The following is an 18073-nucleotide window of genomic DNA, read 5'->3' as shown; positions in this document are numbered from 1 at the left end:
ACAACTGGGAGAGGACTATCTGGGTTGATTTGCTCAGCATACTGAAACCAGCCTGGCCAAGGATAAGTGGAAGAAAATGGGTGAATGGATTGATTTTCCAATTTATACATATGGAATTGGAATGTGTAGAAATTAAAAGAATAACATCACAGATGAAATTGATCTGGGCATACATATAAAGTTCCTGAGTGTATGACGATTTAGCTTTGGGAACAAATAAACCAACAGGTCAGCCAAAATACTTGGAACAAGTTTAAAAAGAGTTGGGGAAAGGATGAAGTGTAGGAGTTCTCAATACAGAGCAGTCTCTAGCCTCTGTCTCTGTCCGTGGTCCTGAAACTATTCCACTTGCATCAGTCTCCCTCTGTGTCTCTGTCCATGGTGCTGAAACATTATACTACTGTCTCCCTGCATTTCCATCCATGCTGCTACATTTCAAACCTTTTTATCTGCATCTCGATCAATTCCTCTTTAGTCCTCTGTAATTACTTTATCCACTGAAGATAATTTATGCGCCAAAGAGTGCCAAAACAATCCCACACTGCACTGAAAAAAGTACTGTCAGCAGCACATGCACTTGTTTTTTTGCTAACAACAATGTGCTACAATACGCTCGTCTGGGCTGATGAAAAACGATGATGATTCATGAAGTGTCTGAAATGTCAATTTACTTCTCGCTGCGGAGTACTACCCAGTGTCTGTTGTGTAGGTAGTAATGAATGAGAGAACAACAAAGGGATTTTGCAGACAGCTTGTTTGTAGCTATCCATGGTGCTGAAAGATGGTGCTTTGGCAGCATCTGAAGTCCTCAAATTTCAACAAAGTGCTGTGTAGAAGTCATTTGCAATTATGTTTGATTGGCTCAATTGAAAATATGTTACACAAAGAAGTGTGTGTATTCAAATAATGAAATTATAAAAAGGTATTTATAACTGGATTTAAACTACTGTTTGAAATGTGATACAATGGGTCAGGCTTATGTTTTATGTTTAAGGCAGTGGTTACAACATCATTGATACTGAGCTTTTAAAGTCTTAATACGGCTCATTATATCCTTCCAAATGCGTATTCTCCTTAAACATATACAGCAATGAAAATTCAGTCCTTGTCCAAGGTCCTGAAATAAGTATTTCCCCTTTTTTTGTTGTGAAGGAGCAGCACCTTCAATCTCTGTTTTTCTGAGGTTTCCATTCAGTGGAGAATAAACAGAAATATTTTAAGCCTTATCTGTGTCTATCTGTGGCCTCACTTTACAAGGAGTTTTATCATTCCTAGCTGCCCAAATTGAAGGACTAGTTTTAATCAATACAGCATCCAGACATTGATCGCTCTCCATGGTCCTGAAATGGAATATGTTCCTCTTCACTGAGAAAAACTATTAAACACTCTTAATCTTTCTTCAAGGTTTGATGCAGCAATTTACAGGAAATTCAGAAAATCTTATTGCTTTTGTTTTGTATGTTTATATAAAAACAGAAACCAAAACCTGGTCTCTCCCCATGGTCCTGAAAAGAAGTGTTGGCCATCTACAACATTCAAAACTATCATTTCTTATCTTCATCTATTGAGTGTTAACCACTGCTGAGTAAAAGTAACTTTTTTGTTTGCAACTTTGTTTAATTTTCCCTTCATATCAAATGCCCCTTTGCCTATTGATTCAGAGTTACAAGGGGTAGTGGATAAATCCTCCCCTACGAAATGGGACAACCTTTCAAGTTGCTGATATGTCGTCAGTAGTTGTTGACCAAATTATGTAAACAGATGCAATGACAATACCAGACATTTCAACTATGACAATTTAGAAAAATCTTGTTCCACAGGACCATAAAGAACTGAAACAACATGAAATCATATCAGATTATTGTTGTGATTTCAAAATCTTCTGGATGATTCACAAGGTTCTGGGAGATTTCTCTTAATTTCTTAGTTGCTTCTTGAAAATCCCAATGTGAAGGGACATGTATCCCTTGCACATCGCCCTTCCAATCCATTCCAGAAACACCCAGGACCTAACCTTAGAAGTGAATGTGCAAAACATCGGGGTGGGGCTAAATGGTAAGGATGAGAGGGATTGTGCTTAAATTACTAAGGTTTGGTCTCTCTCCATGGTCCTGAAATTGAGTATTTGTCCTTTCTACCAAGTAGAGATATGGCTAAAGATTACAAAAATATGGAGTTATTAATTTATTTTTTATGTATTGTAAAGATCTCTTTTGAGTTAGATACTGCAGAGAAAGACCCACGGGGAAGGGGAGGGATTGGGGTTTGAAACTAAGAAAAGCAAGTTGCAGGTTGGTAATGTTTTTTTGTGTATTGTTGTTAATTGTCATTATGAATTCATGTGATGTTACTGATACATAAAGATGTACACCTTCTTCTGTTAAAAATGAAAAAAAGATTGTAAAAAGTTTTGTTATTCAAATATCTGGCAATATTTTTTTCTAGGGCTAGTTCAACCTCCGAAGTCCCTGGATGTACATTTGAGGACACTGCATTCTGGCTTTCCTACAACAAAATCATCATTGTTGCTAATAAAATTTTTGAGTTAATCGTCTGTAATGTCACTGAAGTTGAGTAATTAACATAAAATACTGGGAGAATTTGCTATGAAATTTTCAGGAATATTTTCTGGAATATATCTTAAAATTTTAAAGTAATTGAATGGAAATTTGGGGATTTCTTTTTTTTTTTTTTTTTTTTTTTTGTAGATTTTGAGGGTTTAATTGAAAGTTACTGGGGGAAATTTGCTGTGAAATTTTTGGGTATTTCTTTTTTATGATCAAATGTTTTATTTTATCTTTTTATTTTAATTTTTTAATGTATTTATTTCATTTTATTAAATTATAAAATTGTTGGGTATTTCACAGAATTTTTTTTTTTTATATTTGGGTGATTTGGAATTTTTCTCTGTTGTCACATTTGATAATGAGTTTTTGTGAGATCTCATGGTGGGAATCTTTACTGTGAGATTGTCTCATGGCCTGGCTATGTCATCGAGTTTGTACAGTGGATTATAACAAGAAAAAAAGTCTTAAATTGTGTTAATGTCTATGACATTCCATGTTTTTTTTTTTTTTTTTTTTTTACTTGTTTAAGGACTGAAAATCCTCTAGCATGTGACCGGCCTGTTTTGTAGAATTACTTCATTCATTAAGCGTCCATTAAGCATCTTATCATTGTGAGAAATATTCAAGTGATGAATTTAAATGACTTCTTTTGTCCATTAAACACAATACAAAACAAAGACTCTTCCTTTACTTTGATAAACAACTAAGAAAAACAAGTTCTTTGATCAATAAATTGACTGAAACCAACTATTTCTAAGTGTCTTCCAGTTTATCAGCAGCTATTGTGGCTTTACTGCCCATATCTTTTAGATACAGAGGGGTTGTTTTGAATAAATGCTATATAAATGAACTGTAAGTGGTTCAGACCTTTAGGAAGGAGAGGTTGCGGTTCCGATCAATGCTGGTGATCTCCAAGTTTCCCATAACCACTTCACAGTTCTCATAGAGCTTCTTCAGGGTCCGGTACTGCTGGTCCAGGTCAGACAGAGTGCTCAGCTTATTCTCTGTTCCAGGACAAACTAGAGACAAAACAGAAACACTTCATTATTTGAGAGGCACATTAAAATATGACGATGCGTTCAAAAAGTCAAGTACAAACTCAACAGGAGCGCCGGTGCCTAAAAGTAGCCAAAGAAGACATTAAAATTCAAAGAAGATGCTTCAAAGAGTATAATTAATGTTTTTAAGCCATTCACGACCAGGATACTCATTATCCTTAAATGTCAACAAGGAAGCTAGCTTGATCACACACAAAAGGCTAGCATATTGTAGCTACTTTGTATCTAAAGGTCAGAAAACCAGCTTAACTAGCCATTTCAGCTTGTAAAAATGATACATCTTCTTTTCCCTGGAGTTATTTAGCTGAGAAAAGTCTGATCTTTGAGTGCAATAATTGAGGTTTTTACTACAAAAATAGACTGTGGATGCATGCTTCAATGACTGCCGTGTCTGGAATTGTTCAAATAAGTGAGATAATGAATGGAGAATGAGAGACAGAGGGCAGAAAAGACAACCAGGATGGAGGATTTGAGGGCTGAATCTATGCAATATGAAAAAGGATGGAAGAATAGGGAGGGAAAAAAGGGTCCTGGAGATTACGTAAATTGCTAAAAAGAGAGCAGAGTGAGCCAGACCTGACCCTGGACAATGAGGGAGCAGCCAGAGTCGAGACTCGGGGACAGACAAGTGGGGTTAGGAAGGGTTGGATATCATTTCTCCGAGGCAGTGACCTACAGTCTAGGCCTGGCACCGGCACACCGTTTAATCAAAGATATTCAAATTGCATTGGTTGACCTTTACAGAGGGTTTCACTTGGAGACTCGGCTGACGAGATTACGAGACTTTGAAGTTATTATGGTGAGGAGACACGGCTCTATCGGAGCGTGGGAAGGCCGGGCAATTAGACGCTGCGAGATTTCTCTGCACACACCAAAACAAGCGGGAAACACACAATCACAGGGCTGTCACATTTCTCTGGTAGCTTTTAACACCCTCTGGCGAACATCCTTCTACTGATCTATGCTAACAAAACAGACACCTACAACTTCAGTACATGTAAAGCGAGCTCCACTTGTCAAACAAGTCATTAAAAACGGCAGAAAATGAAGCATGGCAGAATTCTTTGTGAAGGAAAATGTCAAAGTTTCTACTGCAGAATATTAGACAATGTCTGCTGGGAACAGATGTGAAAAAGGCCTTAAATGTTCAAAAAGAAAGTAATAGTTATTATCTAAGGTGTCCTGTTGCAGTTATTTCTTCTTCTTTGTAGCTGCTTTCTTTAACGTTTGGTTTTCTTAAATTTTTTTTGCTCATTTAGTCTTTTGTTCTTGTTTTGGTACAGCCATTTTTATCATTAAGGTTACTTGCAGTCCCTCACTTTGTAGTTGATTTCTGTTAATTTGGTTTTTGATGTAAATTGTTTTTTTTTTCTGTTTGTTGTTGCTTTGTGTCTCTTTGAAGTCACTTTTGCCCCGCCCCCTTGCTGTCTTATGTCTCTTTGTGGTCTTTTTTTGTTGTTTTGCTTCAAGTCACTGTTTAGTAGCCCTTGTCCAACCCTTTTGTTGTTGTTTCAAGTCTCCTTGATGTCACTTTTTCCCTCCCTTTGATGTTTGTGGTCGTTTTTCTTTGTTGGAGCGGTTTTGTAGCCTTTGTTAATCTCTTTGTTATTTCATATCCCTTTGAAATCACTTTTCCTGCCCATTTGATGTTTTATGTCTTGTTATGGTTATCTTTGGTTTTGGAAAATGTTCTGTGGCCATGTTGTTTTTTATTTTCTCTTTGAAGTCTCTTTATTTCCCTGTTCTTGATATTTTATGTCTCTTTGCGGTCGTCTTTGGATAGTTTGTTTGTTGAAGTGTTTTTGTGTCCATTTTCTGTCTCACTATTATTTTTTTTTACCTTTGAAGTTTTCTGTTTAGTTTTGTTTGTTTTAGATCTTGAGAGAATCACATTTTTTTTTTCATTTGTCACATTGCTTTGTCTTCATCTACCATCCCTAGCTTTGATTTACTGTATTTTGTTTCTTTGTGGTAGTTTATTGTATATTTTGTTTTTGATGCTGTTTTCTTTTTGATATTGTTTATGTCTCTTTGTGGTTTATAGCATCTCTTTGAAGTTACTTCACTTCCCTTTCTTTTTTTGTTTTATGTCTCTTTGTGTTGTTATGTTTTTTTGTCTACATCTGTTGTTGCCTTTTGATGTTTGTGTTCACCTTTGTGGTCATTTGCTGTCTCTTGATGTTGTTTCACATTTGTTGTTTTATGTCATTTTCTGTTGTTTTGCTTTTTAGATGGTTTAAAAACCATTTACCTTATCTTGCGTTGTTTTTATGTCTTTGTAATCCTGTTGTGCTACTCTCTTCGTTTAAGTGTCTTTGTGGTTAGTTTTTATTCATTTGGGTTTTTGACATTGTTTTATGACATTTTCCATTTTTTTGTGAGGCTATTTAGAGTTCATTTGTCATTTTTTCCATTTTTGGTTGTTGTTTTATGTTTGATGTAAACTTTGCGGTCTTTTTTTATTTTGTTCTTTTGTGTCTCTTTGAAGCCACCTTTTGACCCTGCCTTTCTGTTTTGTGCCTCTTTGTGGTCTTTGTTTGTTGTTTTGATTTTTGTAGTTGTTTTGTGTATGTCCTCTGTCCATTCTTTTATGTTTGTGGTTAAATCTGTGGTCATTTTCCATTTTGTGTCTTTGAAGTCACTTTGTGCCCCTCTTTCGTCATTAAATGGTTTGTTGAGGTCATTTTGATCTTTGTTGTTGATCTGATTGACTCTGAGAAATTTCACTTACACTTTCATGTTTTGGTTGTTTTACTCTTTTTAGTGGTCTTGGATCTCTTGACTATCTCAATCAAAAGCTTTGTCTTCATAGTTTTTGTTGCTTTGTTTTTGTATTTGCTCTTGTATCTCTGCTGTTACTTGATTTATATTTCTGATTATTCAGTGGTCATTCCACTCTCTTTTTATTAGTTAATGTCTTTTTGTTTTTTTTTGTTTTTTGTTTTTTTTTGTTTTTTTGTTTTTTTTTCTCTTTGGGGTATCTTTGTAGATCTTTGTAGTTTTCCTTTTATCATCTTGTGTCTCTTTGAAGTTGTGTGTCTTTGTAGTGTTTTTGAATCTCGTTGTGGTTAATGTGCTTATCCTTAAAGTCTCTTTGAAGTCACCTGATGTTCCTCAGTAGTAGTTTTTGCCTGTTGTTGTTATACAAATGTTTGTGATTACTTTGGAATTGTTTTCTTTATCTTGATTTTGTATTTCTCTGTAGTTTCTTTAGTCTTTTTAATCAACTAAGGTCATTTTATGTTAGTTAAAATATCTGTATTGTTGTGCTGTATGCCTTTTTAACTGTTCTGTATCTTGTTGTTAGTATTTTACCCTCTTTCTTGTCATTTTTGGTCTTTTTTTTCCCTCAAAGTCACTTAGTGTTCCTGAATAGTTGTTTTGTGTTGGTTTTGTTCATTTTCACATTGTGAAGGTCATTTTTCATCTCTTTGTGGTTGTTTTGTATTCATTTGTCATCACCTTGTGTCTCTGTAAGGTTTGTTTTGTCTTTACTCTGTCTGTCATTGGTAATTTCTGTTTCACTGGGCCTTTATTCACCAATCCTTTGGTGTTGTTTTGATTCTTTTTCAACCATTTTTAAGCTTTTGTGAGCATTTTGCTAGTTTTTCTTTGTGGTCATTATCCTTTTTTGTTTAGAAGTACAAACTGTTTTTAGATATTTAATCATTCTGAAATTGTTTTACAAAGCTCTGTGGTGATTTTAGTCCTTGTTGTGTCCAAGGGGGTTCTTCTGTGTCTTTATTTGCTTTGCAAAAAAAAAAAAAAATCTTGTTACCTTTTGATAATTTTAGGCCTATTGACCTCCTCTTGGACACCCATTCAGAAATCTTAACCATTTTCAAACTATTGTTGAGGTAAGAATTTTAAAAAATACATCCTTCCCTAAATGTTATAGTTAAATGTCATCTCACATACATAACTTGGACATATTATTCTTCTCTGAGCTCAACAAACCAACAGTTATGCCATATAGATGCCTTAAATGATGATATTTTCAACAATGCTAATGATGCATGCCATCGACCAATGCAGGGACTCCCACAATAATTAGTTCCTCCCTCCCATTTCCACCCATTAAGCTTTCTTTCTATCCTTGCCAGCCTTTCCACCACAACCAGTCAGCCAGTCAGCTTCCCCAGCATCGGTCCTGCTACCATCTGCTCTGCTCAGCTGGCACCATCACCATGTTACTATGGGCACGTCTAGGGTTTTGTGTGTTTTTGTTGTGTGCGTACAAATGTGTATATGTGTAGCAAAGAGTTGGAGTGTGATTTAACTCCTCATTAAAGTTCATTAGCAGTTCAGAATTGAACAAATTAGAATTCTATTTTAGCCAAAAAACTGCATATGTTGGCTGGTTTGGTCTGTTGCAGGGATCAAGTAAATATGACTCCATCAAAGTTGAATTATTTATGAGATTAATTATATTTAGACAAGACAGAGTTTGTCTTGCAAAACTAAAACATGTGAGTAAATGATGAGCTTTGTTGAAAATATTACATTATGTTTTTTTTTTTAACCTATTTCGCTTTTCAGAGCTGCTATAGCAGTTTTGCATGTACAATCCTCCTACAAATGCAACAAACTTGCCTTCAGGCTCTTTCTCCCGACAAAAGCAAACTTTTGCATTCATTAAAAAGCAATATTTCTCAATTTTATTGGTTTTAGCCCTTTATAAAGATAGCCTTAATTGCTTTTATCACTACAACACTTATCTCAAGGCCATTTTAGTTCACTGTCTCAGAGAATATTCAAAAAGCTATATATCTTCATTACCATTGGATTACATTGAACTACTTTACCCAAGTGCCTTGGCCATTTCTCTGTACACTTACATTGAGGTCTGCTTATTGTGTGCTCTAGTGTTTTCAGTGAAGGACAGTAAACACTCCAGCACTATATCAATATGTGTTCCTGTCATTGAAAATAACATAAACAAGGAAAGATGTATATTGAAGCTGCAGGTTGATTTTTTTTGCTGGTCTGTCTTTATCTGATAGAACTATATGTTCAACATCGAACTGGAAACTCTGTGCCCTCTCGGCTTCTTCCAAACCAAACCATACACACGTCATATAAGACCATTTTAAAAACAGATAGGGAGTGAAGTGATTTATTTTGGCATGACCTTTGCTGTTTTCTTTTGAAAAATATATATATTTCTATATATAGTTACCTAAATTGTGAGAAAATCATAATAAAATAAGCTTCTTCTAACAGCGGATAAAGTTGAAGTCAATGTGAGTAAAACCATGGTATCTCAGGTGTAGTCTACTGTCAACCCATCTTAAGAATAACACTGCTCCAGATATAGAAAATTACATTAGATGTAGACGCCACATGGAAAAGGAAATCTTGCCTGGACTGCTGGCTTAATTACAACCAAATAAATATTCATGCCTGTTCCTGGAGGTAAAAAAAATAATTGATCATGCCATGACAGACAATGATGGGCGATGGGTTCTCAGATTGGTTAGATTTTGAAACAATTTGGGCAATAAGCTATTTATTTAAGCTAGCTTTGTAAGCTAGAATTCCACCCAAAGGGGGAAGAGGATTGGGTTACCCAGTTTTTGGATGTTGTTATTATTTGTGGTTTCCATAGTGTCTTTTGAAGCCAAACTAAAAATTTGTTTATATGCCACTTTACCTTTTAGAGATGAAATACAAGATAAATACCATGATATATCTTGATATATCTCTGAAATTTAAAGTAAACTTATTAAACATGACAAACATAACAATTATGAAAAGAACTAACAAATTGGAAAATCATGGAAATGCCATTCTTTCCAATTATGTCAGTTTTTTTTACATTTGACAACTTTGAGGTTTTGAGGATATGTTTGCACATTTTGGAGAGTTTCATTGAAAGTTTGTTTTTTTTTGGGGGGGGGGGGGGGTGCTTTAATGTTTTAATTTTAATTTTTGTATTTCATTGAAATTTTGTAAATGTATTGTCATTCATGGGGGGACGTTGCATTGATCCCTTTTTTATTGTCAACGGAAATTTATTTGATTTGAATTTAAGGGGTAGGGCGTCCTTTGAAAGTTCTTTTTTTTTTCCCTTTATAAATTCAAGAAATTGGTTTGGATGTTTAGGGGAATTTTTGGGTTATTTTTATGGAATTTTGGGGAATTTATCTGTAAATTTGAAGAAATTTGATAAGAAATTTTAGCTGGAATTTTCTTTGAAATGGTCTGATTGAAATTTTGGGACATTTTTTATTTCTTTTTAGATTTATTTTTGGCCTTTTTGCCTTTATTGGATAGAACAGTGGATAGAGTTGGAAACAGGGAAGAGAATGGGGAGAGACATGCAGGAAATAGTGCCACGGGCTGGATTCGAACCTGGGTCGCCTGCATATATGGTGCGCACCTTAACCACTCGACTACTGGCGCGCCAAATTTTGGGACATTTTATCGTGATATAACGGCTTTGTGAAAAAATTTAAGAAGAAATTTTGAAGAAATTTTTTGGGTTCTTTTATTTGGATACTGTAAAAAACAGAAAGCTGGTAGTTTCCTGTAGAATGTATGTGAAATTTGGAAAGGAAGAAAATCCATGAATTCCAAATTTTTGGTGGAAGTTTTGTTAATTGTTAACAAGCCTTAAGAAGTCCTCGTAGTCCATCATCAAAATGCTGACAGCATAGCTCTCTCAATGACGCTATTTATTACTGACTGAAGTCCCCAGTGACCGACTGACTGTGAAACAGTAAAAAAAAAAAAAAAAAGTCCATTTCTGTTTTTTTCTGCAGAAACTTGGCCTTCAGGAGATTTGTGAACATATTTTTGGTCAAAACAACTTTCCGTTCAGAGACAAGGCTGAGCTTTACTATTTTTTAGATTTTCCCCCAAACAAGGCTAACAGAGTCTTAATAGAGATGTGTATTACATCTGAAAATAATCCTTTTATCTCTATCTGGTCACTTGCGGCCTTGTCATTTTAAATGAAGGAATATTATTCTAAATATGTCAACAGTCACAAGATCGGGGCTCAATCTGATCTTTTCACTGCATTTTGCATTTAGCCATAGCCTCCAAACATGTCAGTTGTATGTTTTTCACAAGCCAAAGGGCATATTTCCCACATCCAAGTACAACAATCTCACAAAGCGAGAACAAAAAGAGGAAAATGAAAAAACAGTGGACTATTGCATACTTGAACTTGCCCCTATATTGAACAACATTGAGAGCTCATAAACTCCAATATTGCTTTATGGATCGTTGGCTCGGCGTAGATGTGAGAAGGGAGGGGGGCGTGCTTCCTCTCCTTGCTGATCCTCCATATTGCAGAGAAACAGAATGGCGGTGAAGGGACCCAAGCGATGGTGATAAATGAGATTTGCTGACCAAAAACACACATATATATATACTGAAATACACACTGATGGGATGAAAGGATTTAAGAGCTGCTTCAAACTCAGGGGAAGTTGACTAAAATCGATAGATGAAATGTGCCTGCAGAGATTTTATTCTGAAAGGTTAGCGGACGTCTGTAATAAACAGTTATCGAAACCAACTTGCAGGTGAGTTTGTGTCTGAGCACGGCGACGAAAGATCAGAGGGGAGAACTGAGAGGGGAAACACCTTTCAAAAGCCAACGTCGGCCAATAAAATCAACACAAAATAAAAGAAAGTGTGTTCACTCTGGGCAAGAAAACCAGGAAAAAGAATAGAAGTAAGAGAGAAAAAAAGTAACGAGAACAAAGCGGAGACATAATCTTGTATTTCAGAGTGGGACTGACATCTCCAGGCATTAGCATTCTTATCGACACACTCTACTGTAAACGTTCTTTTCTCCGGGCTCATTTTGAAAGTGTCCAGATCCATCTGCTCCACCTCCTCCTCTCTCTCCTCTCTTAATTTCTTTTTCTCTCCCCATAGCCATCTATTTCTCTGTCTCTATCCCCCACATCTCTCTCTTACACTCCCTTCATTCTTCTCTATCCCAGGCTCCGAAGTGGACAATGTAAGTATCGAGCTGTTGCCCTTTTTCCCCAGTTAATGCATCGGGTGACACATGGCCAGGTCTATTTGACAGCCTTGGTGTGGGTGAGCTACTCTCTTGCTGCATGTGTGTGTGCTGGAGGAGCTGATATCTGTCAGTAAGAGCAGGAGAGAGGTCTAGAGTTCTAATGCAGCTTTGGTTAACTCTTCATTCAACAAAGGGGGAGAGAATAGAGGAAGAAAATCTGGAATCTGTCTTTTATGGTGGTTAAAAGAACCATCTTGGTTTTATAAGAACATCTACTTCACTTGATAACCAGTGATAACCAATGATAACCAGAGAGGAAAATGACAAACAGTCCTGTTTTACTTTGGTTTAGGAAGATTCTAAACTCCAAATTCCAAAAAGACAAATAAGAAAGATCACAAAGTTCATGAGAACAATGCAAACATAAAGATAAATGGGATGCATAAAGGACACTAAAACAAAAAGATAAATAATAAATAAATATATTTAAATAAATAAAAATGCAAAGAAAGAGAGAAGACTAGAAAAACTAAAACATAAAAAATAATGAAGACTGTACTGAAAATTAGTCTAAAGAAAATTCTAAAAAAAAAAAAAAAAAAAAAAAAAAAAGCACCCAGAATAGTTTATCCCAAGAAAGAAGAAAAATATTAATAAAGAAAATAGTGATGAAGAGAAAGAAGAATAGAATATATGATAAAAAAGAATGGAGAAAAGAAAAAAATCAGGACAAAAGCAGGAAAAAGATGTCAATAAAAACTTAAAGAAACAGGATTAAATAAAGAAGAAAACATATGAAAGGATAAAAAAGAGATAAAATTCAGACTCATGGAAAGAAAAGTAAGAACAGAAAAACAAAAGATGGAAACAGATGAAAAACAGGCCAACCCAAAATTTCATGACAGAAAGAAATAACAACAAAAGTTCCAGAAAAAAGAAAAAATGATGGAAGAAAAAGAGAAATATATAAAGATAGAGAGGAAAAGACCATTCACGAACATAAAAGAACAAAAAGTAAGCCAAAAGGACCAAAAAAAAAAAAAAAAAAAAAGAAATAATTAAAAAAAATTGACAAAAGTAGTGAACAAAAGTTCAAAAAAAGTAAAAAAAAAAAAAAAAAAAAAGAAAAAAGAAAAAAAAAGAGAACATAAGAAGACAAAGAAAGTTTTTTGGAAAGTTCCTCATAAAGGAAGAAAGTAAAAGAAAACATGACAAAAAAGACAGAGCACGGAAAAGACAGAAAAAACAGGGATGGATGAAAGAAAGTAAACAAGACTAATATATTCCAAAAAAAGACAGTTGTGAAAAGCAAAAAATGGAAATGGAACATAAAGGGAAAAAGAAGGAGAGAATAAAATTTACAATAAGACAAAAATCTCGCAAAACGAACAAAGTACAAGAAAGATATGGGGGCAAAAGCAAAACAAGACTGCAGAAAGAAAAGGAAAGACGCCAAATGGAAAAAAGAAAGGGAGAAAAAGAAATGGAAAAAGAACACATGAAAAATTAAAATGAAAGTAAGCAAGAAAAAAGAAAAGTGGAAGACAAAGAGGGAAGGGTTAAATAAAAAAAAGAGAAGAGAAAAAGAGTGAGAAAGTGGAAAAGAAAATAAATAAATAAATAAAGAATTTACACATAATGGATGAAGACAGAAAAGGAAAATGATGAAGAAAGATGAAGCGCAAGAGAGAAAATAAAAGAGATATACAATGACAGATTTCCATAAGTTCCCAAAAAGAAAAAAAAATATGTATACATATTTTTTAAATGGATGGATTAGGAAAGGAAGAGACAGAAAGGAAGGAATGAAGGACAAAATTAGGCAAATTAGAAAGTCATGAATGAAAGGAAATGGAGGAAAGATTGAGATTTGGAAAGACAGATTGAAGGAAAAACAAAGAAAGACTGGAAATTGGAATTTTCAGAAATTTTGATTTCAAAAGAATTAAAAAGAAAAAGATGAAATTGTTTCAAAATGCTTGTGAAAGAAAAAGTGCCGCCATGAACAATTTGATTATGAAAAGTGAAACAATGGATTTTATATCTTTACAGCCTACAATGAGCAGTTAACCTAAAACATGCCATACGTTTCCTCTCTTTTCAAGTTTGAATTCAGATGCAGAGTTTGTATTTTGTTTTATTGTGATTGCATGTTTGTGCAGTTACGTTTAACGCTGCAGCTTGTGTCAGTGCTGGCTTGTGTTTGTTTCTTTGTATTGTATTTGGGGGAAAAGGGAAACTTCTGAGCTGTATAACCCAATTTTTGCTGCTGGCATATCCCTTCAAGTCCTTTTTCTTCTGGCTGAAAGTGACAGAATTTAATCTCCCTAAATTGAATTACAACTTAATCCTGTCTCAAAACATTCTCCCTGGAAGAGAAAGATGAGTTTTTGTAACAAAAAGGGAGCATTGTGGTGTTTCTGGAAGCTGTAGTGTTTAATTCAGAACAGGTATGAGTATGCATACATGATGGGTCTGGCTGTGGGCTCTACTTTTGATCCACAGTTATATCCCAGCTTATTCTCACCAACATTTTGCTGTTTTTACTTCTGTTTTCATCTCAGCTTTCTCTCTGCCTTTCCTTAACTGTTGTTTGAGCTGTTACTATGTTTCTGTCTTTGTCAGTTTTAGGCTCAGATTGTTTCATTTTCTATCAGTTTTTAACCATTTTCCAGAAGAAGCTTTTCTTGGATTCCCCTGTGAGAGAAGCAGCAATAAACCCCGAGCACAGCAGAGATCAATGACAATAGAATGACATTGATAAAGTCAGATATAGCATAGAGGAGGAGCTGGGGTGGAGGAGGGTTGCAACAAGTAATTGCAGAGGGAGCAGCAAAGCATAGCCAGGATAGAGAAGCTTATATATGGCAGCACTCACCTGAACTAATGCTTTACATGTGATTTATTAACAATATGAAACATTTCAAATTTGCAGGGTAGCTGTGGCTCAGTGGGTAGAGTTGGTCCTCCCTCAACCAGAAGGTCAAGGTTCAATTCCCTGCTACTATAGTCACATATCGATGTGTCGTGGGGCAAGACACTTCTCCAAGTTGCTCCCACTTCTGCATTAGTGATATGTGACTATATATGAATAGCCCATTTACAAATGATATTTTTTGCATTCAAAATATTTCATTTTTTTTTCTATTTAAAAGTGAATTTATTATTTCACATATAATTTCAGTTTAACTGAAATTACATTATTTTAATTCTATATTTTTTGAGGGAACTTTTTTGATAACTTCACACTCTTTCATTACTAAAGCATAAGTACAGCATTAATGATGTATAAGTTAATCAGAGCAAGGATTAAGTCCAAAAGCATAACTAATCAATTCAATTTAGTTGTAAACAAACTTCAGAAAGCTTTATCAATACATAATTAAAGTATCAGGGCGAATCCTAACTGTACCATTTAAGTTATGTGTCAGTATTTTGAAACAAATCAACAATTAAATCCTTAAAGCTTTTTAAAAATGATACATCAGTTAGTTATTTTTTTTTTAAAAATGCAGTTATTATTTACGATTGCTTTACCAAAACTTTATTTATGCCTTAAAGTGCGTAGTTTCTGTAGTCTTTCAATTTTTTAATTAACTGACTGGAAAAGCTTTTTTTTTTATTTAAAAAGTTATTATTATTATTATCATTATTATTATTATTTTACACATTATGATTATTAGCATTACTAAATGCACTATTATCATTATCATTTATTGTTAGAATTTTTATATGCATTTTTTTCACCATTATTATTATTATTATTATTATTATTATTAATTTTTTTAATAATTATTATTTTTGTTGTTGTTGTTGCTGCTGCCGGTTCTTTGTTTAAAATCACTTTCGTTGCTCTATCCCATTGAGTACCTGCCGTCATACTGAAAACTACATGTAACTGTAGTAATGTACAACTGGTTCAATAAAAAAAAAAAGAAAAAATTTGCAAAATTTATGTTTTAATATGTTTTCCTCTAAGTACATACCATGTATATCCCAACATTATTGGAAATCTAGCAATTAAATCTGACTTATTATATTAAATTATTTAACCTGTTGAAAATCTGTAAATGTTTTAGATTGTTTTTTAATATTTTCTTTCAAAGATTTTATATCTGTATTTTTCATTTGTAGGTATAAGTCAAAACATGTCTTTTTGAACTCAATCAACATTATTTAAAATGAGTAATTTATTTATTTTTTTTTTATATCTTTTTAAAATTTTCTGGGGTCAAGTTTGCAAATAAAAATTGTATTTGTCCTTATAAACCTACTTTTTACATATATATATATATATTTTTTTTTTCTTTTTTTAATTTTTTTTTTTCATAGCTACTAAATATGCTGGAAACTTTTTTGCAGTTATTGTTTTTTACTCTGTTCAGTTACTTCCTAATGCTCTATAAAAAAGAGGATCTGTCTTAGTCATATGTGACTGGCGACTCCTCCACTCTGAGCTGAAATTCCCTCCATTAGAAACCACCTATCCATTTTTTCCTTACAGACTCACAGCCACATTTCAACTCACACACTCCCACATGATCGGCTTCAAACGACCCAGAAACCTGGACCCACATCAGTGGTGACAGCTATTACCCGGCTGTGCAGCCTACGTCACTACTACTACCATCATCACCTTCATCATCAACGTCTTCTCTGCTGCTCTGGAGCCACACACCACCCTGAGGTGGTGCTGACGCGGCAGCTATGGAGCTTATAGGCTCAGCTTAGTGTATTTTAGACCCCCTTAAATACATTTCATTCCATTCCTTCTCTCTTAGAACATGATTGATAGTAGAAATTAAACTCCAGTATATTATAATTGAATTTTTTTTAGTATCTTGTGGGTTGCCCTTGGTTAATAGAATTGTAATATTTTTACAGATAGTTAATAATGAAGCTTAAATTTATGAGATTTCAGGGCTTTGGGGTACATTTTCAAAACATTTGTGATGTATAAAGACCACTTTAGAGGGTCCCCTGTGACCTCTTGTAAAATGAAGTGAAAAAAAATTTGCATGTATTTAAATTCACTTCATTTGGCATGACTGGAATAATAAAGAACCGGTTTTAGATGGCAAAAAAGTTAAGACAGTAGCCCATAGTGTTTTACCTTTGTTTAAATTCAGCAAAAGTACCTTCAGCTCTCCTAGGATGTCAGTTAATCCAAAACAGTCCTGATCTGTCTGCATGTTAATCCAGAAGAACTTACTTTTTCAAACTTTGGGCAATATTATGACTGTGTTTTACCAAGTGTCTTGGCTTCTTTCTTTCCTGTGTGTTCTTGTTACAAAAAGCTAAAAATTAAATGCAACCCTCCAAACTTCTTCGAAAAGATCTTTTTTGATCAGTGATAAGTAGTTTGATCTTTTTCCTGCTGTTTGCACTCATTTGTCAGTGGTACCATATGCATCGGTGCAATATGATACCATCTCAATATAACTATTACAACCACCATTCAATTGCATGCTATGATACTATTCAATACAACAAGACAATACGATATGATACAACATCTTCTATTTTGGAATTATAGTGCTATTTCACAATTAAGTTGACAGCATACCTATGACAACAAAAAAGATGGATAGTCCAGGACACCTTTGAGAGAAACAACAGAAAATTTCCATCAAGAACAACACAAAAAAGACGAAAAAGACTCCTGGCTAGCCTAAAATCTAGCAAAAAATACCAGCAACTACCATGGATCACTGCCTGATCAACAGGAGACTACTGAATGCTACCTATTGAGGTAGGATGTCGGCGGCACGTACTATTGCAGCAGCCCGGCCCTCATCACTAGCAGCAAAACAAAGCCCTACACTCATACCAGGACTGATATTCTGTGTATAAGAGACTGCTTCTTTGACTACTGCCCACAGAGGTTACGTCTTTCCCGACAAGATTATCTGGAGAACGGGGTGCTTGGAGACTGAATGGAAGAGGACGTGGAGGCATCATGACACCTACGGCTGGGTGGGGAGGAAGCAGGAATGATGTTGTGCGAGAAGGCGGAAGCGGGGCAAATGAGCCGGACTGCAGTCTAGGCTAAGAGCAGCCCCACACAAACCTGCTATATTGAACAACTTTCTCGCAAATGCCCGCTCCTTCGCCAACAAGGTGAACGACATAAGGCTGCAGATTCCTACCACCGCTTGGACGACAGTGTCTTGATAATAACAGAGACCTGGCTGCAAGAAAAGATTCCAGACATAGCCGCGGACCTAGTAGGCCACACCATATACAGAGCAGACCAGACACCCAACTCCAATAAGACTAAAGAGGGTCGTTGGCTCTCCCCTCCCTCCCCTGTAAGACGTCTACCAGAGTCGTCTCCACAAGTGGGCCTCCAGGATCCTGACAGACCCCTTGCACCCTGGACACTGTCTGTTTAGCATCACCCACCTGCCGTACCAAGCAACTTTCTTGTGGGTGCCCGCTCCCTCACCAGCGGGATAGACGAT

The 18073-nt window shown here is 35.1% G+C and overlaps 1 protein-coding gene across 5 annotated transcripts in view; it reads right to left on the bottom strand.

The window, feature by feature from the left end:
• Positions 1-18073, bottom strand: part of LOC121506114 (receptor tyrosine-protein kinase erbB-4-like) — a 497295-nt gene that overhangs the window by 250188 nt on the left and 229034 nt on the right. For all 5 annotated transcript variants that reach the window (XR_005991613.1, XM_041781682.1, XM_041781685.1 and 2 more), the window contains exon 2: positions 3435-3586. Coding sequence is in view for 4 of the 5 variants with exons in the window: in XM_041781682.1 (XP_041637616.1) it covers positions 3435-3586 (152 nt within the window). In the remaining variant the exon portion in view is untranslated. The remainder of the gene's footprint in view (positions 1-3434; positions 3587-18073) is intronic.

Source organism: Cheilinus undulatus, linkage group 24 (genome assembly GCF_018320785.1).
Source record: "Cheilinus undulatus linkage group 24, ASM1832078v1, whole genome shotgun sequence".
Classification (NCBI taxonomy): domain Eukaryota; kingdom Metazoa; phylum Chordata; class Actinopteri; order Labriformes; family Labridae; genus Cheilinus; species Cheilinus undulatus.
This window is presented reverse-complemented; position numbering and strand designations above follow the sequence as displayed.